At 38.6% G+C, this 25,443-nt stretch overlaps 1 protein-coding gene across 1 annotated transcript in view; it reads right to left on the minus strand.

The window, feature by feature from the left end:
* Positions 1 to 2,115: 2,115 nt before the first annotated feature.
* Positions 2,116 to 25,443, minus strand: part of lrrc4ba (leucine rich repeat containing 4Ba) — a 37,275-nt gene continuing 13,947 nt past the window's right edge. The window contains exons 3-4 of the mRNA XM_065278323.2: positions 11,411 to 11,920; positions 2,116 to 8,652 (exon numbers count right to left, since the gene is read on the minus strand). Coding sequence (XP_065134395.1) covers positions 6,700 to 8,652; positions 11,411 to 11,656 — 2,199 coding nt within the window. The 5' untranslated portion in view covers positions 11,657 to 11,920 and the 3' untranslated portion in view covers positions 2,116 to 6,699. The remainder of the gene's footprint in view (positions 8,653 to 11,410; positions 11,921 to 25,443) is intronic.

Genomic DNA, 25,443 nt, shown 5'->3' on the forward strand with positions numbered 1-25,443 from the left:
CCCATGTCTCTAAGATGTTCAGATCCAGAGATATAAGGCTTTGTTTATTATGTTGCTAAGGTGCTCAAATTGGTTGCTAGGGGCGTGGTTTAATACCTCAGTAGGAATCCTAAGAGACTGATTGGATGCCTGAGTAAAATGAGCCCACCCCTATGTCTCTATGACACTCTGGTGTAAAGATATCCATCTGGGCTTTTTATAATGGTAGTCTATGGGAGATGTTGCTAGGGTACCCAAAATTGTTGCTAGGGGCGTGGCTTAATAGCTCTGGGGCGATCCTAAGAGACCTATTGGATGACTGAGTAAAATGAGCCCACCCCCATGTCTCTACGACACTCTAAAGTGAAGATATTCCATCTGGGACGCTTTTATTCCTTTATATGGGCATGTTTACTGCCCCATTATAAGTCAATGGGAAATTTTGGGGGCCTCTTACACCCCAGGGGTATAGCTTACACCCCATTGTGAGGTATGTTCTTACAGAGCCTGTCAGCCACCTTAAATGTGGTAAGCCACAAGTTTCTACAAGTTTCTCACTCACAGCTATGACCCGTCAAAGTTTGTCTCAATGTTAAGTCAATGGAAATTTTGGGGTGTTCGAGACCCCCGTTTAGGAATTCGGAAGGTCCCATCAGTTAGAAAAGATATAGCACACTAAGTCAGACCAGTCTGAAGGTCCGTGGAAAATTTGGTGCATGTAGCTTGAAAGCTCTAGGACGAGTTAGTGTCGAAAATTTAGTCTCAGAAGAAAGCGGAATAATAATAATAATAATAATAAGTTTAAGAGCAATAACAGTATGTTGGCTTTTTCAAGCCAACATAATAATAATAAGTTTAATAGCAATAACAATATATTGGCTTTTTCAAAGCCAACATAATAAGCTTAGATCGAAGAACAGTATGTTGGCTTTGTCAAGCCAACATAACAATAGCTTTTTAATAAAGTTTTATTCTCACACATCCTATTGTTGTGTGTGATTTTGTTGTTGTTGTTTTTTAACTAATGGGATCACCATCGTAAAAGTCCGCTTAGGGCACCCATTTGGGCATCAGCGGCGCTGTATAGGATTGATACCTTAACACACTGTGCCAAATGGATCGGTTAAACTTGGGAATGACAACCATGTAGACTGTACGATGATGACACCAATTCAATCGGAGGCTTCGACGGCTGCGTCAAATGTTAGTGCAACGTTACCAGCATGAGCTAGTGGTAAACAAATACCGGTGCGTAGGTCGCAGCAGCAAACACACTGTGTGTCGATCATGCTGAATTTCTGACACTATCAAAAGAACTATCGTATGCTATATTTGAATGCAAGTCCGTGAAAACTGCCGTCTTTACACCTCTCTCACTGTACGGACTACCAATGAAAAGACACGATCACAGAAATCGACACGATTGTTTCACAATGGCAATCTTTCGTCTGGAACAACCAAAAATCATGCAGTGTATCCCGGGCTTTAAACAGCCCAGGAGACTCAGTTATTTCATTTACTTAGAGTTGACATATTTCGTTTTTTTAAATACACTGTTATAGTGTTTGCTGCCTTAAATTGTTTTGTTTAATCAACTTGGATTTAAAAGTCATTTTAACTTACTTTTATTTATCTTGACACAAGAAATTGACTTAATTTTTTAAGTTGTATCAACTCATGTCTTCTCAAGATAAATAATAGTAAGTTAAAATTACTTCATTTGACTTCAACTTCATTTGAGTTCATTTAACAAAAAAATGTGAGGCAGCAAAGATTTTTTTTTAATATTTAAGTTAACAATGGAAACCTATTTTTTTGCAAACTTTGGTGTCTTTGGCAAGATTTTGAGAAATTTGATCGAAAGGTTGGGACACATGTAGTTTGAGATCTGGGGCCTCATTTATAAAGCATATGCACAGATTTGATCGTAGAGTGTGTGTACGCAAAAATTCACGGCAACGTTCATATTTATAAAAAAGTAGTTGCCGTTAAAAGGGCTTAGCGCCACGTCAGGGTCTGAGCAAACCTACGCACTTTTGCTTGTCCGAGTGCTGCATGTTTTTGAAAATAAAAGCCACACTGTAAAAAATACTTTGCTGCCTTAAAAAATTTTGTTGAATCAACTTGGATTCATTTCAACTTACCATTATTTATCTTGACTTGAGGTAAGTTGTTATAACTACAGGTGAGTTGTTATAACTTATAAAATTAAGTTGACTTTGTGAAGTTGTAGTTGTGACAACTCATCTCTGTTGACATGACTTGTAAATCTAAGTTGACTTAACAAAAAATTTTAAGGCAGCAAAGTATTTTTTACAGTGCATTATTGCCTCTTGTAAAGGATTTGGACATTGACAGGTGCTCTTTTATATCTCAGTGACATTAATTAGGCATCATTTACTTTGTAGGGATGTGAAACTGTTCAGCTGCGCACAATTTCAAGATCATTTGCGTTTTATAGATAACATCTAAAAGTCGTAGGAAAATCGTAAGATTAAATTTAGGACAGTTATTACTACACAGCATTTTATAAAAGAGGCCCCTGATTCCCAAAAGAAAATCTTTAAAACAAATGCCTCAGTTTGCTCCCCATCTAATCTCACTGGCACTGGTGTCCAGTACAAACCAATGAGTTTCCTTTCTAAAGGACGTTTTTTTGTTCTTTTGGAATTCCTATACTTGATGCTGTTGATCAGAGTTTGACACCTCATGGCCCAATAGAGCAAAAGATAACAAATTAGATATGCTGCTAAAAATCGAGGATTAAAGTGCCAACAACCAAAATCAAATCTTTGAAGTATATATTAGAATAAGCTCAAAAGCAAGAACTGTGAAAAATAAGTCTGTCAAACCCAAAACGTGACTGTAACTATCACAAAACACGAGCATCATTAAACATCTATATTTCTGAGCATTAAGTATATCAGGGGAAGTTTAACCAGTTTGAACCCCTTGACTTCTTGATTGGCGTATTAGGGAAAATGGTGCAAAATAAAACCCCAGCTGAGGCTGAAGAAAATGATTTAGAAGACCATACACAAGCCTGAAGCTCAGGAAAATATGCTAAAGTGATTTAAACTGGGGATTTAAAATAGATGCCTGACTCTAATCTTTTCTTGTGACAGTCTTGTCTCTTAACAGAGTAAAACACACACAGATGTGTGAACTCAAACACACGTCCATGCTTTCTGTACACACACACACACACACACACACACACACACACACACACGCACACACACACACACAGTCTCACATACATACGAGGGCAACAAAACTATATTAATGTAAAACATTGATCGAAATTCATGAATGTCTTCAAATTAGCTTACAAAAGCTGAAATGGCCATTTTTGTGAGCACTTGTAGTATTCATACGCTCGCACACAGACACATGGCTAAGCCAAACCCGCAACATCACGTTTTCTGGTGCTCTTTGCATAAAGTCCTAACCAGCTGGTGGGCAGGTTTTTCTCTGCAAAGTTTGTTTATGAGAGAGCTCAAAATCATCCGCTCGATGTGTACGAGAGTGTGTTTTGAGTTTCCAACCTTGTGACTCAGATACCGCAGTGCTACGAATGGCTCCCATCTTTTTATGCTTTATAAGCATTAAAAAGCTTTCTAAAATATCTGAAAGATGAGATATGTGATATGTTATAACAGTCTTTGCCCTGTCCTACTACCAATCTGCTTGGCAACACTTTCTTATAAGTTGCTTTGGAAAGAAAGCAGATGCCTTGGGCATAAATGTAATACAATTACTCTCTGGTAGACACATATGGACACACAAACAGATGTGTATGTTAATCACTCGAGAACCAAATGAGCATATGCAAATCACTAGTATGAGATGGAGAATGTGATTATATGTAGTTTAGGGGTGTTACATACAGTATGTAAGATTAATGGTGTATTAGACATAATGGTACTAACTGCTACTCGAGGTTCATGAATGACAATGCAGAGCTGAGGTGCGGTTTAAGTGTCGTGAATATGCAAATTTCTGATTTAAGAACATGGATAACAATCCGCAGGGTAAGCGAAATGGTAAATGGCGTCCTATACTGCCACTGTCCTCGCATTTGCATCCAAGACCTGACTGCCTTGATGGGGACTGTCGCAGCAGCAACAGTTGCCAGGGAAACCTCACCATACGTACCTGCTGGGACGCTGCCAGAGCATGGGTGCGACAATACCTCGAAAGACAATTGACGCGGCGGTGGCACATGAGCGTGTGAATGCATGCGGTTATTTCTATGTGCTGTAGGGTAACAGGGTTTGACAGACACAGACCCCGGCTTCAACAGTGTTTGGCACATTAGTGCATGGGCATGTTGCCGTGGCAACAGGGTGTTGACACGCACAGTCACACTTCTCGGCAATGATAATGGATGACATTCTCAGAACAAGTGTATATCTGAAGCTTGGCCCCTCTCATATCTCTTTCTGTGCAGAGAAGGACACAGCCACCAGCTGCACCACACTGTACCTCTGGAGATCTTTCTCCAAGCTATAAGCTCCAACAATTACAAACAGTAGTACGCAAAATACATGAGAAAAGAAAAGACAAAACATAGAACAAATCAATGCCACCAAGTTTCACAAATTCAGTTGCCGTTTTGTGTGCCATATATATATATTTTTTTTTCAATTTCGAAGTGACTTCTGCTAACAGAACATTTTTCATAATTATAACGAGTGTAATATTAGCTAATTATAATAACAATAACAATATTACAATTAAGATAACACTTGATTTTGTAAAAGCAAAAGCAAAATGAAACTAGATAAAAACAAATAATGAAAGACACTTATTATCATAATAGTTTTTGTTTTAAAAGAGTTCTATAAGTTTCTATAGTTTTCATTTTTATTTGTCCATTTTCATTAAAAAAAACTTTCCAAACTCCAAACTCGCTCACTGAGTGGGGTTCTCTTACCTTTCGAAACGGGGTTCTCCATTTTCTTTCAGAATGTCTGTTCAAACAGTAGTCCCATCCACATCTCCGGACACAGTGTTCACTATAATCCATTGAACCCCTGCAGTAATCGCCAGAGTTTGCGTTCTGTCACATCGAATCACATTGGCAAAATCGCAGGGTCCTGGTAAAGTTTAATCTTGTACAAAACTGAGGGGATAGGCCGTTGGGGGAACATTTTTAAGGCCTATCCGTTTCCTTTTTGGAGTTTTTGTAATTGCGGCTTCATACTGTCGTGCTTCAATTGCCAGTACTGTAATTCCACTGCTCTTCCGATTTTACGGAGATGATTATCAGCTGTAGCGACAATCACATTTTACACAATGAAATACAAACATCACCTCTAGGTAGAAACAAAGAAACCGACTAAAACAATCTGCTATGCTTTTGACACTTGATGTGTTTTTTTCAATAATGAGGATAATAATTGTAATGCCTACAGTAACGCTTTTTCACTCTGCTTTGAAATCCGATTTCAAACCTTTTTTGTGTGTGTGAAACACTTTTTTTGTATAGCAGCATGGAGATTAACTTTTACAGTTTACTTTCACTGCATTACAAAGTATCATCATTATTGTTTATACAGTATGATTCCATTGATAATGGTGATAACTGATATTGACCCGATTTGGGTCTCAAAGGCCAGCAGAATCATACAGTAGTGTATTTATAATATCAGTTAAAATGACCTCTCCACAATGACCCTGTTAGTTACAGAATTGGAAAGTGAAACCTTTAAAGACTTAAAAAACAAAGCCAAAGTATTTGAAATCAAATACATTTTCGAGAATTCTCATATCTTTCCTGTCCTTTCACCCCTCAGGATGCCCGTAAGTCCCACGAGGGTTCTTCAAAAGTCGTGGCTTTCAGTCAGAAAAATGTAAAGATTCTTCATAATTTATTTCTCTGAATGAAAATATATTTATATATCATGTATACTTTCATAGTTTATATATTCTCTTAAAATTGTTAGGTCTTTCATTGTCTTTTGCACTTTAGGTTCTTGTATATATTTTTTCATTTCCTCTCTTCACCTCAGCTGTGAGAGCTATGGTGAAAGGGGATAAACTGAGTACATCACCATCAAACGTGAGCCCTCTACACAGTGCTGGTCTACTAATCCATCTTTCCTTCTGAAGGACTGTGAACCTTGACAAAATTGTAATGCTCCATTTTGTTTTCTGAGCTCGACTGTTGAACCTTTTCATTCTCAGCCACTTGTGTCCATAAATACTTCAGCTTCTGCTCATGTATTTCTATATACACTTCCTGCCTAATGGTGCGTATGGTGTATTTTGACTTTTGCAGCTTTGAGGAATTCTGTATACTCAAGTTTTTACGCTATGTGATGCTGATGTGCAAAGATTTTGCTTTGGCACAGACTGGTGCAAGTTTGGCACATAATGTATTGATTTTGTATTGTATTGGCAAATGTGTTTTGCTGATGTCACCATCCATGTGGATCAAAGTGTGTCTAACTGTAGAGTCTTCCTGTTTAAAACTTCATCACTGTCTGCCAGCACATTTACTTTTATAGTAATTTCACAGCTGTGTCTTGTTCTTGTATAGGTGATTTTTCATACAATGCTGGCTCTACCTTTCCTTATTACTCCTGAGAACATACCTATAGGGGTTAAATAGCCAGATCCCTTCAAATGCTGCGGTCTCCCTGATATTCTCTTTTTTTTAAATCTTGTCTGTACATTTAGCCTTCTCGCTCTTCCTCTCATCCTCTTTCTACTTCAAATCTGGGTTTCTTGGACATTCTCTTTGGAGCCGCTCTTAAAGAGCAGTGGCTCAATCTGTGGGTTGTGGGATTTACTCATCAGGCCTTTCAGTGACCCATGGATGCCAAGGGTCGGCAGGGGCACTGCAGAAGGCATGGAGCATGTACTGCCTGTAGAGACTGGCACCTGGGTGCAAGAAATAGGGGTAGTCTGGGCCTGGGAGCAAGGGGAAGGGTTATTGTTATTATTTAGGCCACCAGAGCCTCCACCAAGACCCAGACTCATCATGTTATTGTTGAAGTGGTGGGCCTTGTAGTAATGGTTAAGATGCTCCACACGTGCAAGATTGGGGAGGTTGACGATTTCGGGGTGATGAAGTCGCAGACTCTGTCCTCCTCCGCCTGACCCTCCTTGTGTTACTGTAGATCCTCCTGAGATGCCACTTCCCCGCATGCCCGCTCCTGCTCCAATCTCATCTTCAACATTAATGATTTCGATAGCTCGTGCCGGCCCATGGTGTTTGTGCAATTGGTGCTGCTTTCTCAATTTGTAGAATACCACCAGCATGACAGCAGCCATGAAGGTAATGGCCACAAAGCAACCAATGATGATCTTGGTGGTCTTCATCACATCATCTAGTCCAGAAGGATAATTAGGCTCAGATACAGGGACGGTGAACGTGGGTTTGGTGGCACGGGGAGAGGAGGATGATCCAAGGATAGAGAGAGAAGAAGCAGTAGTGGAGACAACTTCATGCCAGAGGTGCCCAGAGGGCGTAGGGCCAGGGATATGGATGAAGGTCTCGTTGATGGCACGCAAAGCAGAATCTTCTTCTCCGGTACTCTCCACTGTTTCTACAGTGACCGTGGTGAAGTAGGTGTAGTTGACACTGACATCTGCTGCAGTCACATTTAAAACAGCCGTTGCAGTGGTGTTTCCTGCTGAGTTGGTCACCATGCAGGTGTACTGGCCCGTGTCACGCAGGGTTACATTGGTGAAATTCAGTGTGCCATCATGCAGCACGGAAATCCGGACACGATAAGAACCGTGGGTCATTAGGGTTCCATTTGGTGTGATCCAATTGACAGAGGTCATAGAGGTACCAGTGCGACACTTGAGCTCAGCAGCCATGCCCTCGGTCACATTAAGGTCAGTGGGTGGCTCCACAATGACAGGGGCGTAGCACGTGAAATGGCTCTGGTCCAGCTCTCCGATGTATTTTCCCTTCAGGTAGGGTGGCGCATGGCACCGTGCACAGCAGGTTGTGTTGCTTGGCACCGTTTCTTTCAACCACCAACTTAGCCACAGCACATCGCAGTTGCACACCCATGGGTTATGATTGAGATGCACTCTCTCCAGCTTCTGCAGAGGTGTAAAAAGGTCATGGGGCAATGAGTGCAGAGAATTGTGGGATAGGTTGAGCTCCTCGAGGTTCTTGAGATCATCAAAAGCATTGCGCTCAATGACAGACATTTGAGAGTGCATAAGCCATAGTTTACGCAAAGCATCCAGGCCTTGGAAGGATCCGGGTCTGATGATTTCAAGTCGGTTTCCAGACAACTCCAGCTCTTCCAGTCGCTCCAGGGGAGTCAGGTTAGGGATGTCCCTCAGGCCACACATACCTAAGTTCAGGTAGCGCAGGTGAGTGAGTCCAACAAAGGCTGCGTCGGATATATAATCCAGCTTCTTAAGTTCACCTAGGTCAAGACGCCGCAGTGAGGTGACACGATGAAAAGCATAAGCTGGTAAAGTCTCAATGGGATTGTTTCGTAACCACAGTTCCCGCAGCTTGCTGAGGTACTCGAAAGCCTGTGATGGTACCAGCGTGAGGCGGTTGTCAAACAGTTCCAAAGTATTGAGGTTTGGGAGGCCATTGAACGCACCGACCTCTATCTGACGTATCTGGTTCTTGGAGAGCTGAAGGATCTCCAGGTGCTGCAAATGCTTGAATGTGTCTGATTTTATGATCTAAGTGGAAAAAACAGAAACAAGTTTAGGATAAGTTTACTCAACTGACATGTCTTTTTTCTTACTGAATTTATTAATTAATCTTAAGTTATAAATAGTATCTTGATTACACTGTCAAAAATAAAGGTACAAAGCTGTCACTGGGGCAGTACCCTTTAAAAAAAGGTCCTAATGTAGGTACATGTAGGTACAAAAATGTATCTTTGTACTGCCAATATGTACCTTTAAAGTACTAGTATGCACTCTTTGGGTACAAAGGTGTACCTTTTTGAATGGGTACTGTCCCAGTGACAAATTTCGTACCTTTTATTTCTTTATCATTATAAAAAATAATATTGCAACACACAGTCATCTCTTATTGTGTGTTCCACAGCTGCATATTTATTAATAGAATGTAATTTCTATTGACACAATTTTTTTTAGTTTTGTAGCAGTTTAATACACTGTAAAAATTCCTTGATGCACTTAAATGTTGAAAATTAATTTCAACTTTCTTGACTAGTGAGAAATTGCTATAAATTATAAAAAAAAGTTATAGAAATAACTTAAAGCTGTGGTGGGCAACTCTGGAGGATTGGGATGATTTTAAATGTTTAAAATTTTCATGCCCCTCCCACACTACCACAAAGCAACCTCCCTTCGAGCTCGTCCTTGTCAGTGCGTGTGCAGCAGTATTTTTGTGAACACATACTTAGCAAGCATACTAAGATTACTCACATTACACTCAGAAATACAATCAATGGTTGATTAAAGCACAATTACCTGTCGAGAAGATATGTGACAAGCTCTGCATCCAGCTTGAACCCTTTCAAATTCATTCTTTCACCTTTCAAATGCCGGTCCGATATTGATCCTAGTTTTATTATGGGCACGGTCGCGTTCTATATTTGTTTCTTCTTTTCATTGGTTGTTTTCCTAGCTTTGGTTGTTTTCCTAGCTTTGGTTGTAAGTTTGTAAGTGAATGTTCTCTCCACCATCACGCTGCGTTCAATTCAACACACCCGTGAACTGTAGTGGATGCATGTGATATTGTAATGCGCGCGAGGGGGTGGGGGGATCTGTGGCGCATGCAGGAACTGTGATTGACAGGCAGATTTTACACAGCCCTGCGCTGATTGGACCAGATGAACCAGCCTGCGCTGATTGGACCAGGTTGACCGGAAGCGGTGGATTTTTGCAAACCAAATAACAGTCTCTATGTGGAGGAAAAAAAGCGGATTTTTTTCTTAAACAGTGTAATTTATGTTGTTCTATCGAAGCATAGTGTCGGTTTCGGTGGATATGATCAAAAATATCTTACCGACCACAGCTTTAAGCTAATTTAACTTTGTTTTTATTATTTATTACAACTTCTTACTAGTCAAAAAAGTTGAAAGTAGTTGTAAATTCAAGTTGATTAAACTTAAAAGTTTAAGTGCAACAAGTAATTTTTACAGTGTAGTTTTACCCCCCAGTCACCTTAGCTACAAGAGACAGAGCGACAGGCTACCATTAATTTTCAGTGGGAGTGGCCGTTTGCCAGCGACAAGCGACGAGCTTGCCGTTGCGCCGAGGAAGGTGTGGCCAAAATAGAAAAAAGCAATTTTATGCAAATGCTGAGCGATGCGACAAAGCGACTGCCAATCGGAGTGTAGGGGCTGCAAATGTAGGTCTTTGGCTCAAGTCGAAGAAAAAATTTAAAATGGCGGAAAATGCGTATTTCTGTATATATCTGATACGTTTGGCATTTTATCTCATATATTTTGTTACTTTTATTTAAAAATAAATAATTTTAAATCCAAAAACATCGTTCTTGTAACTTAACAATTCCTCTGAAGTGACTTTTGATACCGCTTTTAGATACTTGCCAAGGAACGCCCATCAAGTGAGTGCGTGTCGCTCGGTGTCGCTCACTTTTGTAGCTAATGTGACTGTAGGGTTAGTCTGGTCATATCTACCTCTGAAACCTAAGGCAAGAATGTTGCATGTGAATAGCTGTGTAAACCCCAGTAGGCACTGGTAGGGAAAAATCAACCAACACAAAACAGTCATTAACTAATTAGAATTTGCTAAAACCTAAACACCAGCTAAAACAATAGGAAATACACACATCCTGACATTATGGTTTCTGTAACAGTTAGGCTTTGTGCATTTGAAGCTGGTTTTCTTGGCGAAAAGGAAGCTTCCTGCTGGCCTTCGGCCACAATCCCCTCTGTATATAGATCAGAGGAGGGGTGGAGGGTGTTAAACACACTGGGTTGGGGGTGTTGAAGGGGAGGGTAGAAACTGTCAGAGCCGCACTCTCGTGGTACAATGCTATGGGAGGAAAAGAAGCCAAAGAAACTAGGATGCCTTCAGGTATTAAAACATTTTTAGATTTTTAATCATTTCAAGTGGGGCTCGAGGACACAACAAACCAAATCAGATTTTTTTATGCTTAAATGGAGCCTTGATGAAAAGCATTATTATTCTTCTTATTTCTTTAACAGGGTTGTTTTGGTTAACGCTTTCAGCGCTGGGGTTTGCTGTATAAATGCCATTGTATGCACTTTATCTTTAGAAGAAACTCGACCTCAGAGCTCAAATTAGGTCATGTGAACACCTCAACATCTGTGAAAGGGTTAAAAAAACATTTGCACTTAACTCAGACTTCAAGCAGCGTTAGTTAAACCGCAACTCAATATTTCAGTCTATAAAACTGTGAAACAAACAAGCAAACAGTGGTGCACGGTTCACTTACAATGCTTGATGGGAAATGATTGGTCTGCTGAGTATTTACCTGTATTGAGTTCTCCTGTAGATTGAGGTATCGTGTGTTGTTTGATATGTGATCAGGCACCTCATCCAAGTTTCGTCTTGTACAGATCACTCGACTAGCTTGATTGGAACAACTGCAAGCGTTGGGACAGGTCGAAGCGGCTCCTACCGCCTGTTGGCCTGGCAAGCTAAGCCGCAACACCAGCTGAGCCAATAAGAGGAGGAGGGGGGAGGGACTAGGAAGGCTGGTCACCGTGGTGATGCGCATGGCAACTGGGTCATGACCCCTCCTTTGTTTCAAAGAGGTTGATAGGCTGAGTTCAAATATGTAAATGTCTGTTGAATATTTGGTCTCTCAACGTTTGTAGCTTATTCCAGCACTTTTGTATTTTCCAGTAGAAAAATCCTCATTGGTTGGTGTGACTTGTTTACTTTATCGTAGGACAGATATAATTACATAAGCCATGCCTTCTTTGCTTCCTTAAATGGTCTCCTGATTTGACAGGCCTCTTTGTGATGAATACATGTTTTACTGTAAGAGAAAAAAGATGGTAAGACAGTGGACGCTGTGTTTTATACCTATTAGCAAGTCAAATATGAACATTATTTTACGTTCACAGAATTGGTAACGGGCCACATAAAAATTACAGTACGCAATATAATGAATGTTGAAAAAGTTAATTAATGCATCAAGGTGACAGGGACAAACTGCGTTTCATACAATTTGAGTAAATATGAAATTGTTTTCTTGTTGGTTGTTTGTAAAATATTCCAACAGCGCTGACTAGATGCTCAAATCCCTTGTGCTTTTCTACAATAATACTGCTTGTGTGTGTACTATATAGTAGGGCTGGGCCGATACCAATTTTTCATGTCTGATAATAATGTCGATACCACAACATTGAGTATCTGTCGATTCCGATACCAATCCAATACCATCTCTATCACCCTTTTAATCAATTAAGCTGCAAATATCACATTTGTTAGCCGTACAAAAAGATAAAACAGAGCTACAGAACTCAAACATTTTACTGTGCAACAAATTCAAGACTCAATGAAAAATTGTGCAATACTGCTGCTTCATTTTTATTGAAATGTTTCAAACAGACTAGTAGCAACAGTTTTAATTAGTCAGCACAAAAATTCAAAATTAAATTTAAAGCAACACTATGTAGTTTCCGGGTAAAAAATGACTTCCAGCTCCCCCATGTGGTTGAAAAGCGCAACAGTGCCTGGTATCAGACACTCTTCTGCAGGCAGGGGGAGGGGCGGGGCTGTGTTTCCTACCCTCCACCGCCACTTTCAGAGTGTGCTTGTAGCAGCTAGGAGGCTGCTCAGGTTGCAGCAACAGTACAATTTGTCAAGTTAAAAGTTGTTCTATCACTGAAATAATTTTAGAGACATTATTTAAAGGTAAAAAACTACATAGTGTTGCTTTAAGGTGTATTTTTGACAATTTAAAGTGCAACTTCAGGTTGCTCAGCAAGTCGCACTTTACCCCAAGTTGCAAGGTCCTTTTGGTATTGGATCGGATTGTACTCCCCGACCCTACAATATTCGATCCGGCCATTTGTCGCCCATATCGGACTAATATCAATGCTAAATATCGTATCACCCCTACTATAAAGTAGTAATAGTAGTAATCTTAATGTCCATATTTTTAAGCTCACGGGGTCTTAGAGCAGCATTAACTGGTGCAATGTGTTAAGGCTGATGTATGGCTAACTAGTAGTGGGTTCAACTCTCACTGCGGATTATTTTGATGTCAGGAACCCTATATAAGGTTATCCAATGAGACATAGACTATTACTAATGATGATGGCCCTTATTACAGTACACTGACATGCATGATGTTCATTTAACACAGGGCCTTACCCTTGACACAGTAAAAAATAAGTAAGAAGAAGAAGATAAGAGATTATTAAACTGATAGATGACTGTACAGCTGCAGGGGCAGAAAAGAATCATCAACACTAATAGATGAATACTGAAAGAGAGAGAGAGACCCAAGTGAAAGTGAACAGGAGACAGACAGTATGGAAAAGATAGAAAGTGAGAAATGTTTAAATGAGATAGGGAGTGGAAAAAGAGAAAAATGAAAAGAAGAGTGGTACCAGAAGGGAAAGAGAGAAATACTTTAATATTTATAATTTCTCCCAGTTAGGAGAAAAGGACGAGCAAGGTTTAATAGAAAAGATTGAATATGAAACAGAGATATGGTATACTGTCGGGACTAGAGAGATGACGGGTGTGTACAATTAGTCTGAAGGGTCAATAAATAATACATGTACATGACAGCACACACATGTAAACACACTAGGTCTTATTCACTAATACTTGCAACAAAATGTTTCTTAATGTGCAGAGAAAAGCAAAACATTTTTAAGCTATTACTGTAATGTGTAATTTATTTATAAGCAACACATTCGGTGTGACTATCCTGTTGCTTAAACCCAGTAAACAAAATCCAGGCTTTTTAATAAGCACATACAAAATGATGACCCCAGCCAAAAACATGCTGTCAAGTCAGGGGAACAAATGTGGTGTCCCCTGCTGCCACTTGACTGTGACCATAACCAGTGTTTAACTGTAAGCATTAGCATGGCGTTATGGGCAAGGCCATTTGTAGAGCTGTCATATAGCAGAAACTTAAGCCCCAGGCCATCCTCTATAAACAATTACTAATACAGTCACTGTAGTACTACCTGAAGTAATAGCCGCCTCATCAGGCATCTGTTTGTAAGCAGGCGTGACTAGGCACTAGTTATTAGCAGGGTTCTAAATTAACTTGTCCATCCATCTACAGAAGCCAATAAGATCGAGTCAAAATAAGATTAGCATTATTATTTTGAAACTTACTTCTCGTCATGTTTTCATAATTACTCGTTCGCGTGGCGTCCCCTTTTGGATGCAGTTGCGAGCGCGGAGGAACGCAAAGACACGAGTGGACGTGGATACATGTGTGCTCGCGTCAGTGTGACTGCTTCGTCGCTTTACAAGCGTAAATTGGGTAACTTCATTGCATATAGATCTGTTTTGCCGCTATTATCTTTGTAAAGGAATACACTAGTAAAATTTAAACTTGAGATTTACACCTGGGCACAAAAGATTTACACTGGATCACATGCCCCAGTAAAGGGGTGTGGCGACACCGCTGTCTTTTAGTCTATCCTCTCTGCTCTGCCCGTTCGTTCTCCTTCTTCCTTTTGTTTTCTGGTGGACGCGCTCCACTCGTTTCCATGGTTTCTCGCGCTGGTTTCGCTGCAAACTGCGCGCAGCCAATTGGCGTATAAACATAATCACGTAGCATTGTGGCACAGTGTTCATGGGAAATGTAGGAAGTACTGCCAGAGGGATAAATGTCCGAGAACGAAGATTTATGTATCTTGCATGCAATGCCTCATGCATCACCGGCCAAACTGGCTAGTAAGTTTTTATTAACACCCGCCAAAATTAATTTTAACCCGCATTTGGCGGGTTGGCGGGTGTTAATTTAGAACCCTGGTTATTAGGCTACAGTATTCATCTTTCCCAGTGCTGGTTGTTCTTTAATGTGTTTTTTAAAAAAAGTAGACAGTCATACAAGTTTTAAATGGCATGTGGCTAAATAGATAATGATCATTTTGTTTTTTTGGGGTGAATTCTTCACTTGAAGATTCACTGAGGAGGGCTGTTTGCTAAAACGTCTGCATTTATTATGAAAGATAAAAAATTACTAACTTATTTAATGTAATAACACACGAGTGCGGATCCTTAATTTCTTCATTTCATTTTTTTACTCTTCATTAAACCTTACACTACAGGCATCAGATTAGTTAATTAAATATTTTTTCATATAGGCATTTATATGTTATTATACATTTGTATATTAAATTAACTTAACTGGAAATGTTCCTGCCATGTGTTTATAATCCACACTCTAAATTCTGGGGTCTAAATATTGGACGAGACACATGTTGAGATAATAAATAAACCTGGGTTGTTTCAATGCAATGCATTGTTTCAACTCATGGTTGGGTAAGTTTATTTATAACCCAACATGTGTTCTGTCCAATATTTATCAAGCATTGTGTTAAAAAGTAACTGAGCAGAATTTAGGGAATACATAGTAATAAAACGTATAGTTAAACTGTAAGTTGCTTTGGATAAAAGTGAATGCCAAATTCATAAATGTAAATTATTTTATTTGGAAAACAATAATTTAGCGATGATGCTTTTTAAAGTATATACACATTTTCAATACATTCTGTACCAGTCCCTTGTGACACTAATAGCAGTGAAACAATGGAAAGAAAACAATGGGAGCAAATGGGAAACATGCCTATATTTGCAAAGAACCTATAATTTAAAAGGGGTAGAAACAAGTTCATGTTGACCAGCTAAACAAACAATAAATGACTGATGCCTTAAGTTGAACCACGAGTTTAGCCTCTGATAGGACAGTCCAGCCAGACCTTTGGAACTTTGTGAGCCAAAAGAAAGGGGCATGGGTGCCCACCAAAGACTAATTATTAAAACATCATGCTGGAAATTACAGTCACCTTATTTTATCTATCTATGCTGTGTCATCTTCATGCATGTTTGACAATAGCTACAATTAGCTCAGAGTGCGAACTGCCAATTATGTGGCTTTAATGGGACACGACATCTGTTGTGATGTTGATGGGAAATGGAGTCCAAAATGACAGTGATGACAGGAAATTGAGTCAGCTGTGAGCCTGTTGGGAAATGCGGTTCGAATTGTCAGATCCCTTTGCACAAAATGTGTTTCCGCTGCATACACAAGACACAGTGATCCTGTTACGGCACCTGCACCACACAAGTGTATATTCTTCCCCTTTATCTGTTGCACCCTTCCCATCCGAGTGTTAAGCCCACTGATTGCCTTTATTTTTTCTTCCTCTCTTTAATTCGTTCACACACTCCCCCTGAGTGTGTGTTCGTCTGGTGTGTATACAGCTTTGCCTCTCATAGTCTGATGAAAGGTTAACCTGCTGCACTGAAACATATTAACCCTTTAGCCTCTGTTCTGCTTCAGTCTCCTGGAGAATCATAAATCGCCTCTCATCTTCTCATATCTCTCTCTCTCTCTCTCTCTCTCTCTCTCTCTCTCTCTCTCTCTCTCTCTCTCTCTCTCCCTCTCTCTCTCTCTCTCTCTCTGCAAAGTGTTACTATGTTTCCTTTTTTTAAAAACATCCTTTTATCTCGCACATACGCACACATATGTACAAAAAGTTTTTTCACTCTATTTGTGGGAACATTAGATGGTTTTTTTTCATACCAGACTTATGAAATGTTCTGTCCCCTGACCATCCATCTAAATGTAACCTCAACAATAACAAGCATCATTGACCCACTTGGTGTTTACACTTTTTGGGATTTACTTAAAATCCATATGAACCATTTTTGCATCATGCTTTTTAAGTAAATTCAACCTGAGGAGATATTAAGTCAAAAAAACAAAACAAGTAAAAGTTAATTGTACAGTATTTACACAAATATTTGGGTTTACACAACATTCTTTACTAAAAAATTCCACTTAATTTATAATGCTCATGTAGATGTAATCAAATTTTTAATTCATTTAACTTGGTGTTTATATAGGGCAGTGGTTTTCAAACTTTTTTAGCGTGCGGCCCCCCTTGTGTACGGTGCATCCTTTCGTGCCCCCCCAAAGAAAATATATGACATTACATAAACATTAAAAAAATACAAAACTTAAAATTTGAATCAAACAAAACATATTAAATAAAAAATATATGTACATTTTTCTGAGGTATAAATAGACGCAATTTATAAATTAATGTATTTTATAAAATGCATTAAAGGGATAGTTCACCCAAAAATGAAAATTCTGTCATCATTTACACACCCTCACGTTGTTACTAACCCACATACATTTCTTTGTTCTGATGAACACGAAGCAAGATACTTTGAGAAATGTTTGTAACAAAACCATTCGTGGACCCCATTCACTTCCATAGTAGGAGAAAAGAATACTATGGAAGTGAATGGGGTCCACGAAAGGTTTGCTAACAAACATTTCTCAAAATATCCTGCTTTGTGTTCATCAGAACAAAGACATGTATACAGGTTTGTAACAACATGAGAGTGAGTAACCTTTAAACTGAGGCCCCCTGGCACCATCTCAGTGCCCCCAGGGGGGCATGGCCTCTATTATGAGAACCACTGATATAGGGTACTGATGCATGTTAAAGGCATATCACCCGATTTCATGATTTTCTTAGTTTTTAGAGTGTTAAAAGATGTCTGTGCACATAAAAGATCTGTAAAGTTTCAAAAATTTAAGTTTCAAATCCAAAGATTTTCTTTTTAAAAGTGAAGCCTCATCCACGCCATTCCTAAAACGGCTCTTTCAAAAACAGCCATGCAGTTTGACTTCATACTGGTTTGAACTGCATAACACCGCCCTAATGTATACTCAAAGATAGAGGGTGTAACTTTCAATCGCGCTGTAATATTGTTGTTTCCCACATGTCGAGTAGACACTGTGTTTTCCCCTGCGAAAGGCAAACGACTTTGTTTAGCCTTCCGATTGAGTAAACATTAAGAAACCAGGGGTTAGGTTTTATTTACAACACTGTTTCAGAACAGTACAGACCAAATGTTCAATTGTGTGCTACACATTTTACGGAGGATTACTTTATAAACACGGGGGAGTTACAAGGCTGGATGTACACAAAGGCTTCATCTAAAAAGTGGAGCAATTGCAACTTTGCAACTACACTCTGGTTCTGGTGACTGACATCCTGTAAGTAGTCGATGTTTTCAAAAATTAAAAAAATTCCTACTGACGATTCAATCGCGAGTTTTAAGCAGTATAGATTTGCGCTTGTATGTCGTTTCTACGATCACAAATGTAGACATGGTTTTATGTTTTAGTAGCCTTAATTTACCAATCTGTTCTGCTCACATCGCGCTGGTAAAGTTGACTGGTCAGCTTATTCATCTGTTATTTCTGGGTCAGATTAAGGCTCATATTGATAAGGTAGTAAAGATGATAGTATCTCCTTGCTTTCACTTTGCTTTGGGAGCTCATCTCTCAAAACATGGTAAGGAGCGTCACATTTCCTTTTACGTAATTGAGGTATTTGGCCAATCATAACGCACTGTATAGCTGGCCAATCGGTTCACACCGCGCTTTCTCAGAACGATGAGCTTTGTACAAAAAGACCTGTTACAGAAGAGCTGGACTTAGAGGTGCTACAAAAATGTACGGTATGTGGAAAATAATGCTTTTTTAACCATAAACCACACAAACACATTGTATTACACTAAATACACAAAGTAATGTGCTTTTTAGCCACGAAATATGGGCCCTTTAAAAGAAAGAATATAAAAAAACACCTTATGATTGCTTCTACAGGACTTATTAGAATTTTTATGTGGATCTTCCTTTTTTTTTTGGTCCATTCATTTACAACAAAACAACATCATAGAGCTAAAATCTCTTTCTACCTCTTATTACCAAATATTTAGAACTCCCAATCAGTTCTTATTATTTGAAAAAAGATGAATAATCAAAATATTCAGCTGCAAGTGTTTATGGGTATTCCTCACAGCAGTTTTACTGAAAATTTTAAGTTCATTACACTTAAAATTATGTTTATGTTAATTGTAGCTGAAACATTAATTAAACTCAATTTGATTTTGCATACTCTTTAGTTTATTTCATTGTTGTTGTTTTTTTGCATGAACAATGTATTTTAGGTAATGTTAAACTGTTGCAAATATGTATGTTTTAAGTAAAAGTTACTTTTCATAATGTGTCAATGTTGTTGAGACAACAAATAGTTATAGTTGTGAGCTCTACATATTAAGCTGGGATAGGAAAAAGCCGTAAAGGAGTGCACAATATCTGGAAAAACGCTTTGGAAGGGCCAACTACCAAAACACACTTGTAGCCAATCAGCAGTAAGGGGTGTCTACTAACCCAGTGGTTTTCAAACTGGGGGCCGAGGCCGCGAGATGGTGCAAGGGGGGGCCCAGTTTTATGACATTTTATGAAATACATTAATTTATCATGAATTCTGTGTAATTAAACCTAAAAAATAACTAACCACTACTAACCAAAATGACTACTTTTTTGTATAATTTAATGTTTTTTTTTTTAAATGTTGAGTTTTAGAACAGGTTTTTGTCACGAATTTTCTTTGGGGGGCCGCGAAGGAATGCACCGTACACAAGGGGGCCACACACTGAAAAAGTTTGGGAACCACTGTACTAACCGACATCTTTGCCTGGGTTGTGTATGTGTGGGGCGGGTCTATCAACAGAAGGTCCAGATTCTATTGGGGCAGGGGCGTGTTTGTTTAGGTGATTTCAAATATCAACATTGGCTTTCAGAGATCATGGACCCTGCCTTTAAAGTCCCTGTAAAGTCCCTGAGCCACCGCGCAAGGCTCCTCCCCTAACACAATTGCAAGCATTCATTCAGGTTGTAGTGGTATTTAACTGGCCGTAGTTTAAGCGCCGACAACAGACACACCCTCACCGCTTGAGAGCAGAGAATGCTGCCTATTTTGCCAAGATTTTGATAACTCATTTTATTTACTTGCCATTTTTTCCATCATTTAAATTTGGTTGGGTAGTTCATAACACAATTTTCTGTGGTTGAATATTTTTACATATTGTATGTCTGACTTTACAGGGACATTAAATGCTGGAAATATGCGTTTCGATTTAAAAGACATTTTTTACATTATTAACCCACTAAAGTTATTTGCACTCTTAAAACAAATGGTGCAAATAGCGCTTAAAGTGGTTCACTGGCTCATAATCATAGGGGAACCTTTTAAGTGCCATATATCACCTATGCAGTATCTGTGTAGAACCATATCTGGTGCTATATCACCCCTGTATGGTTCTTCATAGGTGCTATAGCACTAAATGTTTTCCCTATGATTACGAGCTTTTAGGGCTATTTAGCACCAATTTTTTTTTCATTAAAGTGTGGATTACTTTAATGATGGATGGAGCTGCATCATGTCGAACCCAATGCAAGAAGATAACATGATGATATTTTAATATAAAATGATTTATGTTTGTGTTGACTTTGAGAAATTAAGTCATAAACATCTGTGATGGCATGAGGATGTGTAAATTATGAGAGAACTGACCTTGACATTGCCAGCCAGGATCATGTACAGTACCTTTTGTGGTTATACACACACTTACAGTATGTCTTTTACTTTTAGCACAGATACTGAACACAGTCACACAGCAGTTGCTGAGTGCTGCTTCCTCCTCAGGGAAAATCTAATTTTAGGAATAAGACACTAACATGGATTTCGGGGCTAGTGATGTGGCCTCCTTGGTTAATACTGCAAAACCTCTGATTATATTACTTGTAATAGCAAGTTATCTCCTAACAGTACATTTAAGATCCTGGATGAGCAGTACGCACACACACACTGCAGTTGGAAATGCAAAGGAAAGCAGAATGTTGAAAAAGAAACGCCTATTCTATTTTTACTTCAAAATTCAGTAACTGTGGCTGTTTTGAAGGAGATGTTTGAGTGGGGGGCACACCACACACAAGGAGTTTGCTAAAATAAATAATACCGCCGTGTAAACCGAACCCCCCAGATAACCTATTCATCTGCTATTATACAACAAAACATGAATCTATTATGGAGAATGGTAATTAGTGGTCGGGCAGATTGCCATTGACAGATGCACTGGGACAATGTGTATGTTGAGCTGTTATTGTTTTCCTTGTAATAAAATTGTTACAATTAATTGCAGTTGCCTCTAAGTTGGGTGGCTGCATGACTTCAACTGAGGCCAAATATATTACAGGAAAACAGCATTGCTTACTACACAATACGTCAATATAGCTTTGCGCTCACAGAAAAAATTGGAATTGTATAGAATAGCCTCTGGTGTTCAGTGAGCAATATCTATAAAGATATCTGACGAGCATGTTTATATAGGATTCACCGGCAACATCAATGGTGCAGATAACATAAAACGCTCCTCATCCTCACTGTTGCAATGACGGTAATGAAATGTAACTAAATCCAATAACTGGGCCATGCCATTTCTCTGCACAACGCCATACAGTGTGTTTAGTAGACTCAGCAGTGAGCTAAGTACCATATCATCACGGCAGAAAGTATAGTATCAGTATAGTTTCATCACGGCAGACTCTATATATACACATGCATACATGCTTAAATCAGCACGGGGTTGGATTTATTCTAAACCGCAGGTGTTTCACTGGGTCTTTGTAGTAAATTAGTATTTGCAAAATACAACTTTAATATTTAGAGGCTATCAGACGGTTTAAGTATGTAATTGTAATTAGGGAGACATGATGACCCTGACTTGGCTTATAAAGTTAATTTAATGCTTTATTAATAGACACTGATTGAGGATATCAGAGAACTGCAAAAGCACTTAGACAACTAGGAAAATTAGAAGTGACATTAGAAATTATTTGATTAATAAAATAACTCTGTGTGGCAGTGGATCCCAGCTGGTTTTGCTTCACAACGCAGATGTGACATGACCTGTATGTGGAGACCTTATAACTACTTATTAACAAATTTCCTTAAAAAAATAAAACGTCTATTGTCTATTCATATGTGTGGAATTAACAGAAGCTACTTTATACTATTTGTGACCCTCTAAAGAGACTTATTTTGGGGTCAAGGTCAATAAATTATTAGGTCAAGATCATCTGAGAACCCCTAGTTTATAGAATTTAGGTATCTCCTACGTAACACGTATATCACTTTTCCCATTAATTATCCAATCCAATGTGGTTATACATCTAACGTCATGTGACCAAACCGGAAAACTGGGTTAATCACTTTCGCTTACCAGCATCGTAGCTTGTTATTCGTTGTATTATTATTTGTGTTATGTGTTTTTTTCTATTATCTGAATGTATGCAAGAAGAAAATGCCTTTTTTAAAAGCTATAAAGTATCAAAAAAGTTAGTAAATTTTATTTTACTTAGATAGCTCCTCAAGGCACCATGTCAGCGTAGAGCAGTGGTATCCAACATGGTTGACCGCACATTGTCTGTGAGGTGCCCACTGCCCACCAGAGCATATTCTATTAAAAGCCTCAATTTTAATATTTATTTATTACATATATTTTATATTAGCTTGGCGTCTTTTATGCATTTTAACATTTAAAACAATGATAAAACATATCAATAAGTAAAATACAATAAAAGTTTTTAGTACACTATATCAAAAAGTAGCCATCCAGATTGTTTTATCCATTGTGGTAGCCCTTGCTCACAAAAAGATTGGGGACCTCTGACGTAGAGCATACAGAAGCGGAAGCGACGTAACAGGAATGCGTAAGTTGCGCATATACCCCAGTATTCAATTATTTAATTTTTATTATTTTATTTTTTTCCCTAATACATTATGGCCTACATTATTATCCTGATTTAGGATGAAGATAATACTTTAAAAGGATGGTGATTTTATTATGAGAGTAGCTTTTAGTGGCACTCAGATTGAGAGCTATTCTGCATTAATCCAACACATCCTTGATATTAATCTATTCATCAATTTTCTCACCCAAAATTACAGTGCACAAAGCCTCTGCAGGATGTGTGTTTTCACAAGTAAATGTACCTTTACTGTGAGAATTCAAGTGTGAGAAAGTCTGAAGCGTGATTTCGAGCGGGTGGTGTTCGATAAAATTAAACACTCTAAACAATGCTGGGCTATTTTCAACCCAGGGTTGGGTCAAAAGAGACAAACACAACTGTTAGTTCACAATGCTGGGGCCTCATTTATAAAGATTTGATTATTGTAAAAATCCACGGCAAAGTCCATATATAAAAACTGTCTTTGACATGGAAAAGTGCTTAGCGCCACAGGGTCTGAACAGATGTACGCACTTTTGGTTGTCCGATTGCTGCAGGTTTTTGGAAATATAAGCCATTCTTGCTACTGGAAAAGAGTTTAAACATTGACAGGCACTCTCTAATGTGTCTATGACATTAGTTAATACATTATGACATTGGTATCGTTTAAAGGCGGAGATCTGAAACTGTTCAGCTGCACACAAATTCAAGATCATTTGCAATTTATAGATTTCACATCTGAAAGAAAGGGGTAAGCGTGTTTTCACACGTACGCATTGTTGATCATTTACACAGCAGTTTATAAATGATGCCCCTGGTTTGAGAAAATAACCCAGCATTTTTAGAGTGTAGATCATACAATAATCTGACTACATCTAAACTACATTTTGATTTTGTCCTTCTCAAAAGGACACACTCTAAATTTGCTGGGTTGACCCAACGATGGGTAAATATTTGCCAAAACACATGTTGATTTATTAAATAAACCTATGCTGGGTTGTTTGGTGGCCTCATTTATAAAATGCTGCGTAGAAACCATCCTACATTTGATCATACGATAATTTACCAAAAATGCGTACGTGTGATTCATAAAACACCCATTTCTTTCAGATGTGAAATCTATAAATCGCAAATGATCTTGAACTTGTACGCAGCGGAGCAGTTTCAGATCTCCACCTTTAAATGATGCCTACTTAATGTCATTGACATATAAAAGAGCGTCTGTCAATGTTTAAAACCATTTTGAGCAGCAATAATGGCTTATGTTTCCAAAAACCTGCAGCAATCGGCCAAGCAAAAGTGCATACGTCTGCTCAGTCCCTGATGTGGCACTTATCACTTTTTCCAAGACAGTTTTTATAAATATGGACTTTGCCGTGGATTTTTGCGTACACATACTTCACGATCAAATTTGTGCATACACACGCTTTACAAATAAGGCCCATGGTTCGGTTAACAACAACCCAGCACAGGTTTATTAATAACTCAACATGTGTTCTGTCCAATATTTACCCAGCATTGCGTTAAAAATAACTCGGCAGAATTTAGAGTGCATGTTTCATATGATCAGCAAATTTTGTGGATCCATAAATCTTGATGCATTTCAGTGTTGTGTTTCTCCAGAAACAGAATGTGTGTCATCTTGAGCTTGCAAGCACAAACTCTATCAAAGATTCAGGGAATTTTTGGATCTGCACTCTAAAACTGGCTGGGTTATTTTTGACGCATAATGGGTAAATATTAGACAGGACACACCGCTGGGTTAAAATTCCCTCCAATGCTGGGTTGTTTTAACCCAACTGCTGGGTTATTGTACCCCTTCCAAAAAACAACAACATTGGGAATTTTTTAACCCATCATGAGGTAATTTTTAAACCCAAAATGTTTTCTCTGGAATATTTACCCATTATGGGTAAAAAATAACCCAGCCATTTTTAGAGTGTGTCGGAGTAATAAATAAACCTTGAACGTCCATCTCTCTCACTTGGTATGGTTTAATACCAACTTTATATCAAGTACAGCATTGCTAAATAAATGTATCTAACATTTATAGCTTATCTATTTCTAGTAAGAATTAAGTCCTGTTGTGCTAATTTACTGTGTCGCATTGCAATATTTTATTTTTAGTCTGTCACACGGGAATAGGACTGACATGGTTTATTCTGTTGTTTCGCCATGGGCAGTAAAAGTGTACCCTTCAGTACTCATTCACAGTAAGGTCTGTGTTACCACCGTGGAACTGTTTTTAACTTTTCTCTCCATTATTTATCGATTCAGTAACCTTAGAGAGTAGATGCAGTACTGCTGCATGCCTTGGGTTAGAGAAGACGACAAATCTTTGGTCTAAAGAGAGCGTGCTCTGCCTCATTTTCATCTGTATCTTGTCTTCTATTATTGCTTTGGTCCTGGGGTTTCAAACTGCTGTACTGAATCCAAGTAAAAAAGCCTTAGAAACGTACTGAGCCAAAACTTTTACATAAATAAATGTGCTGGTTGTGCAACGTTATGGTGCTCAGCCACTTAAAAACGACTTGGAATCACATAAACAAAGGTCTTGCTTTCTTCACATTGTTCATTTACATAAAGAGGGGAAAGACAAGTTTCTGATTGTTGCAGAGAATAGCACATTTCTGAGTTAAGTGAGGATGTTAAAGGTATAGTGCACGCCGAAATTAAATTTTAATCAGAAACAAAAACCA

The sequence above is a fragment of the Paramisgurnus dabryanus genome, chromosome 3 (genome assembly GCF_030506205.2).
Source record: "Paramisgurnus dabryanus chromosome 3, PD_genome_1.1, whole genome shotgun sequence".
Taxonomy (NCBI): Eukaryota; Metazoa; Chordata; class Actinopteri; order Cypriniformes; family Cobitidae; genus Paramisgurnus; species Paramisgurnus dabryanus.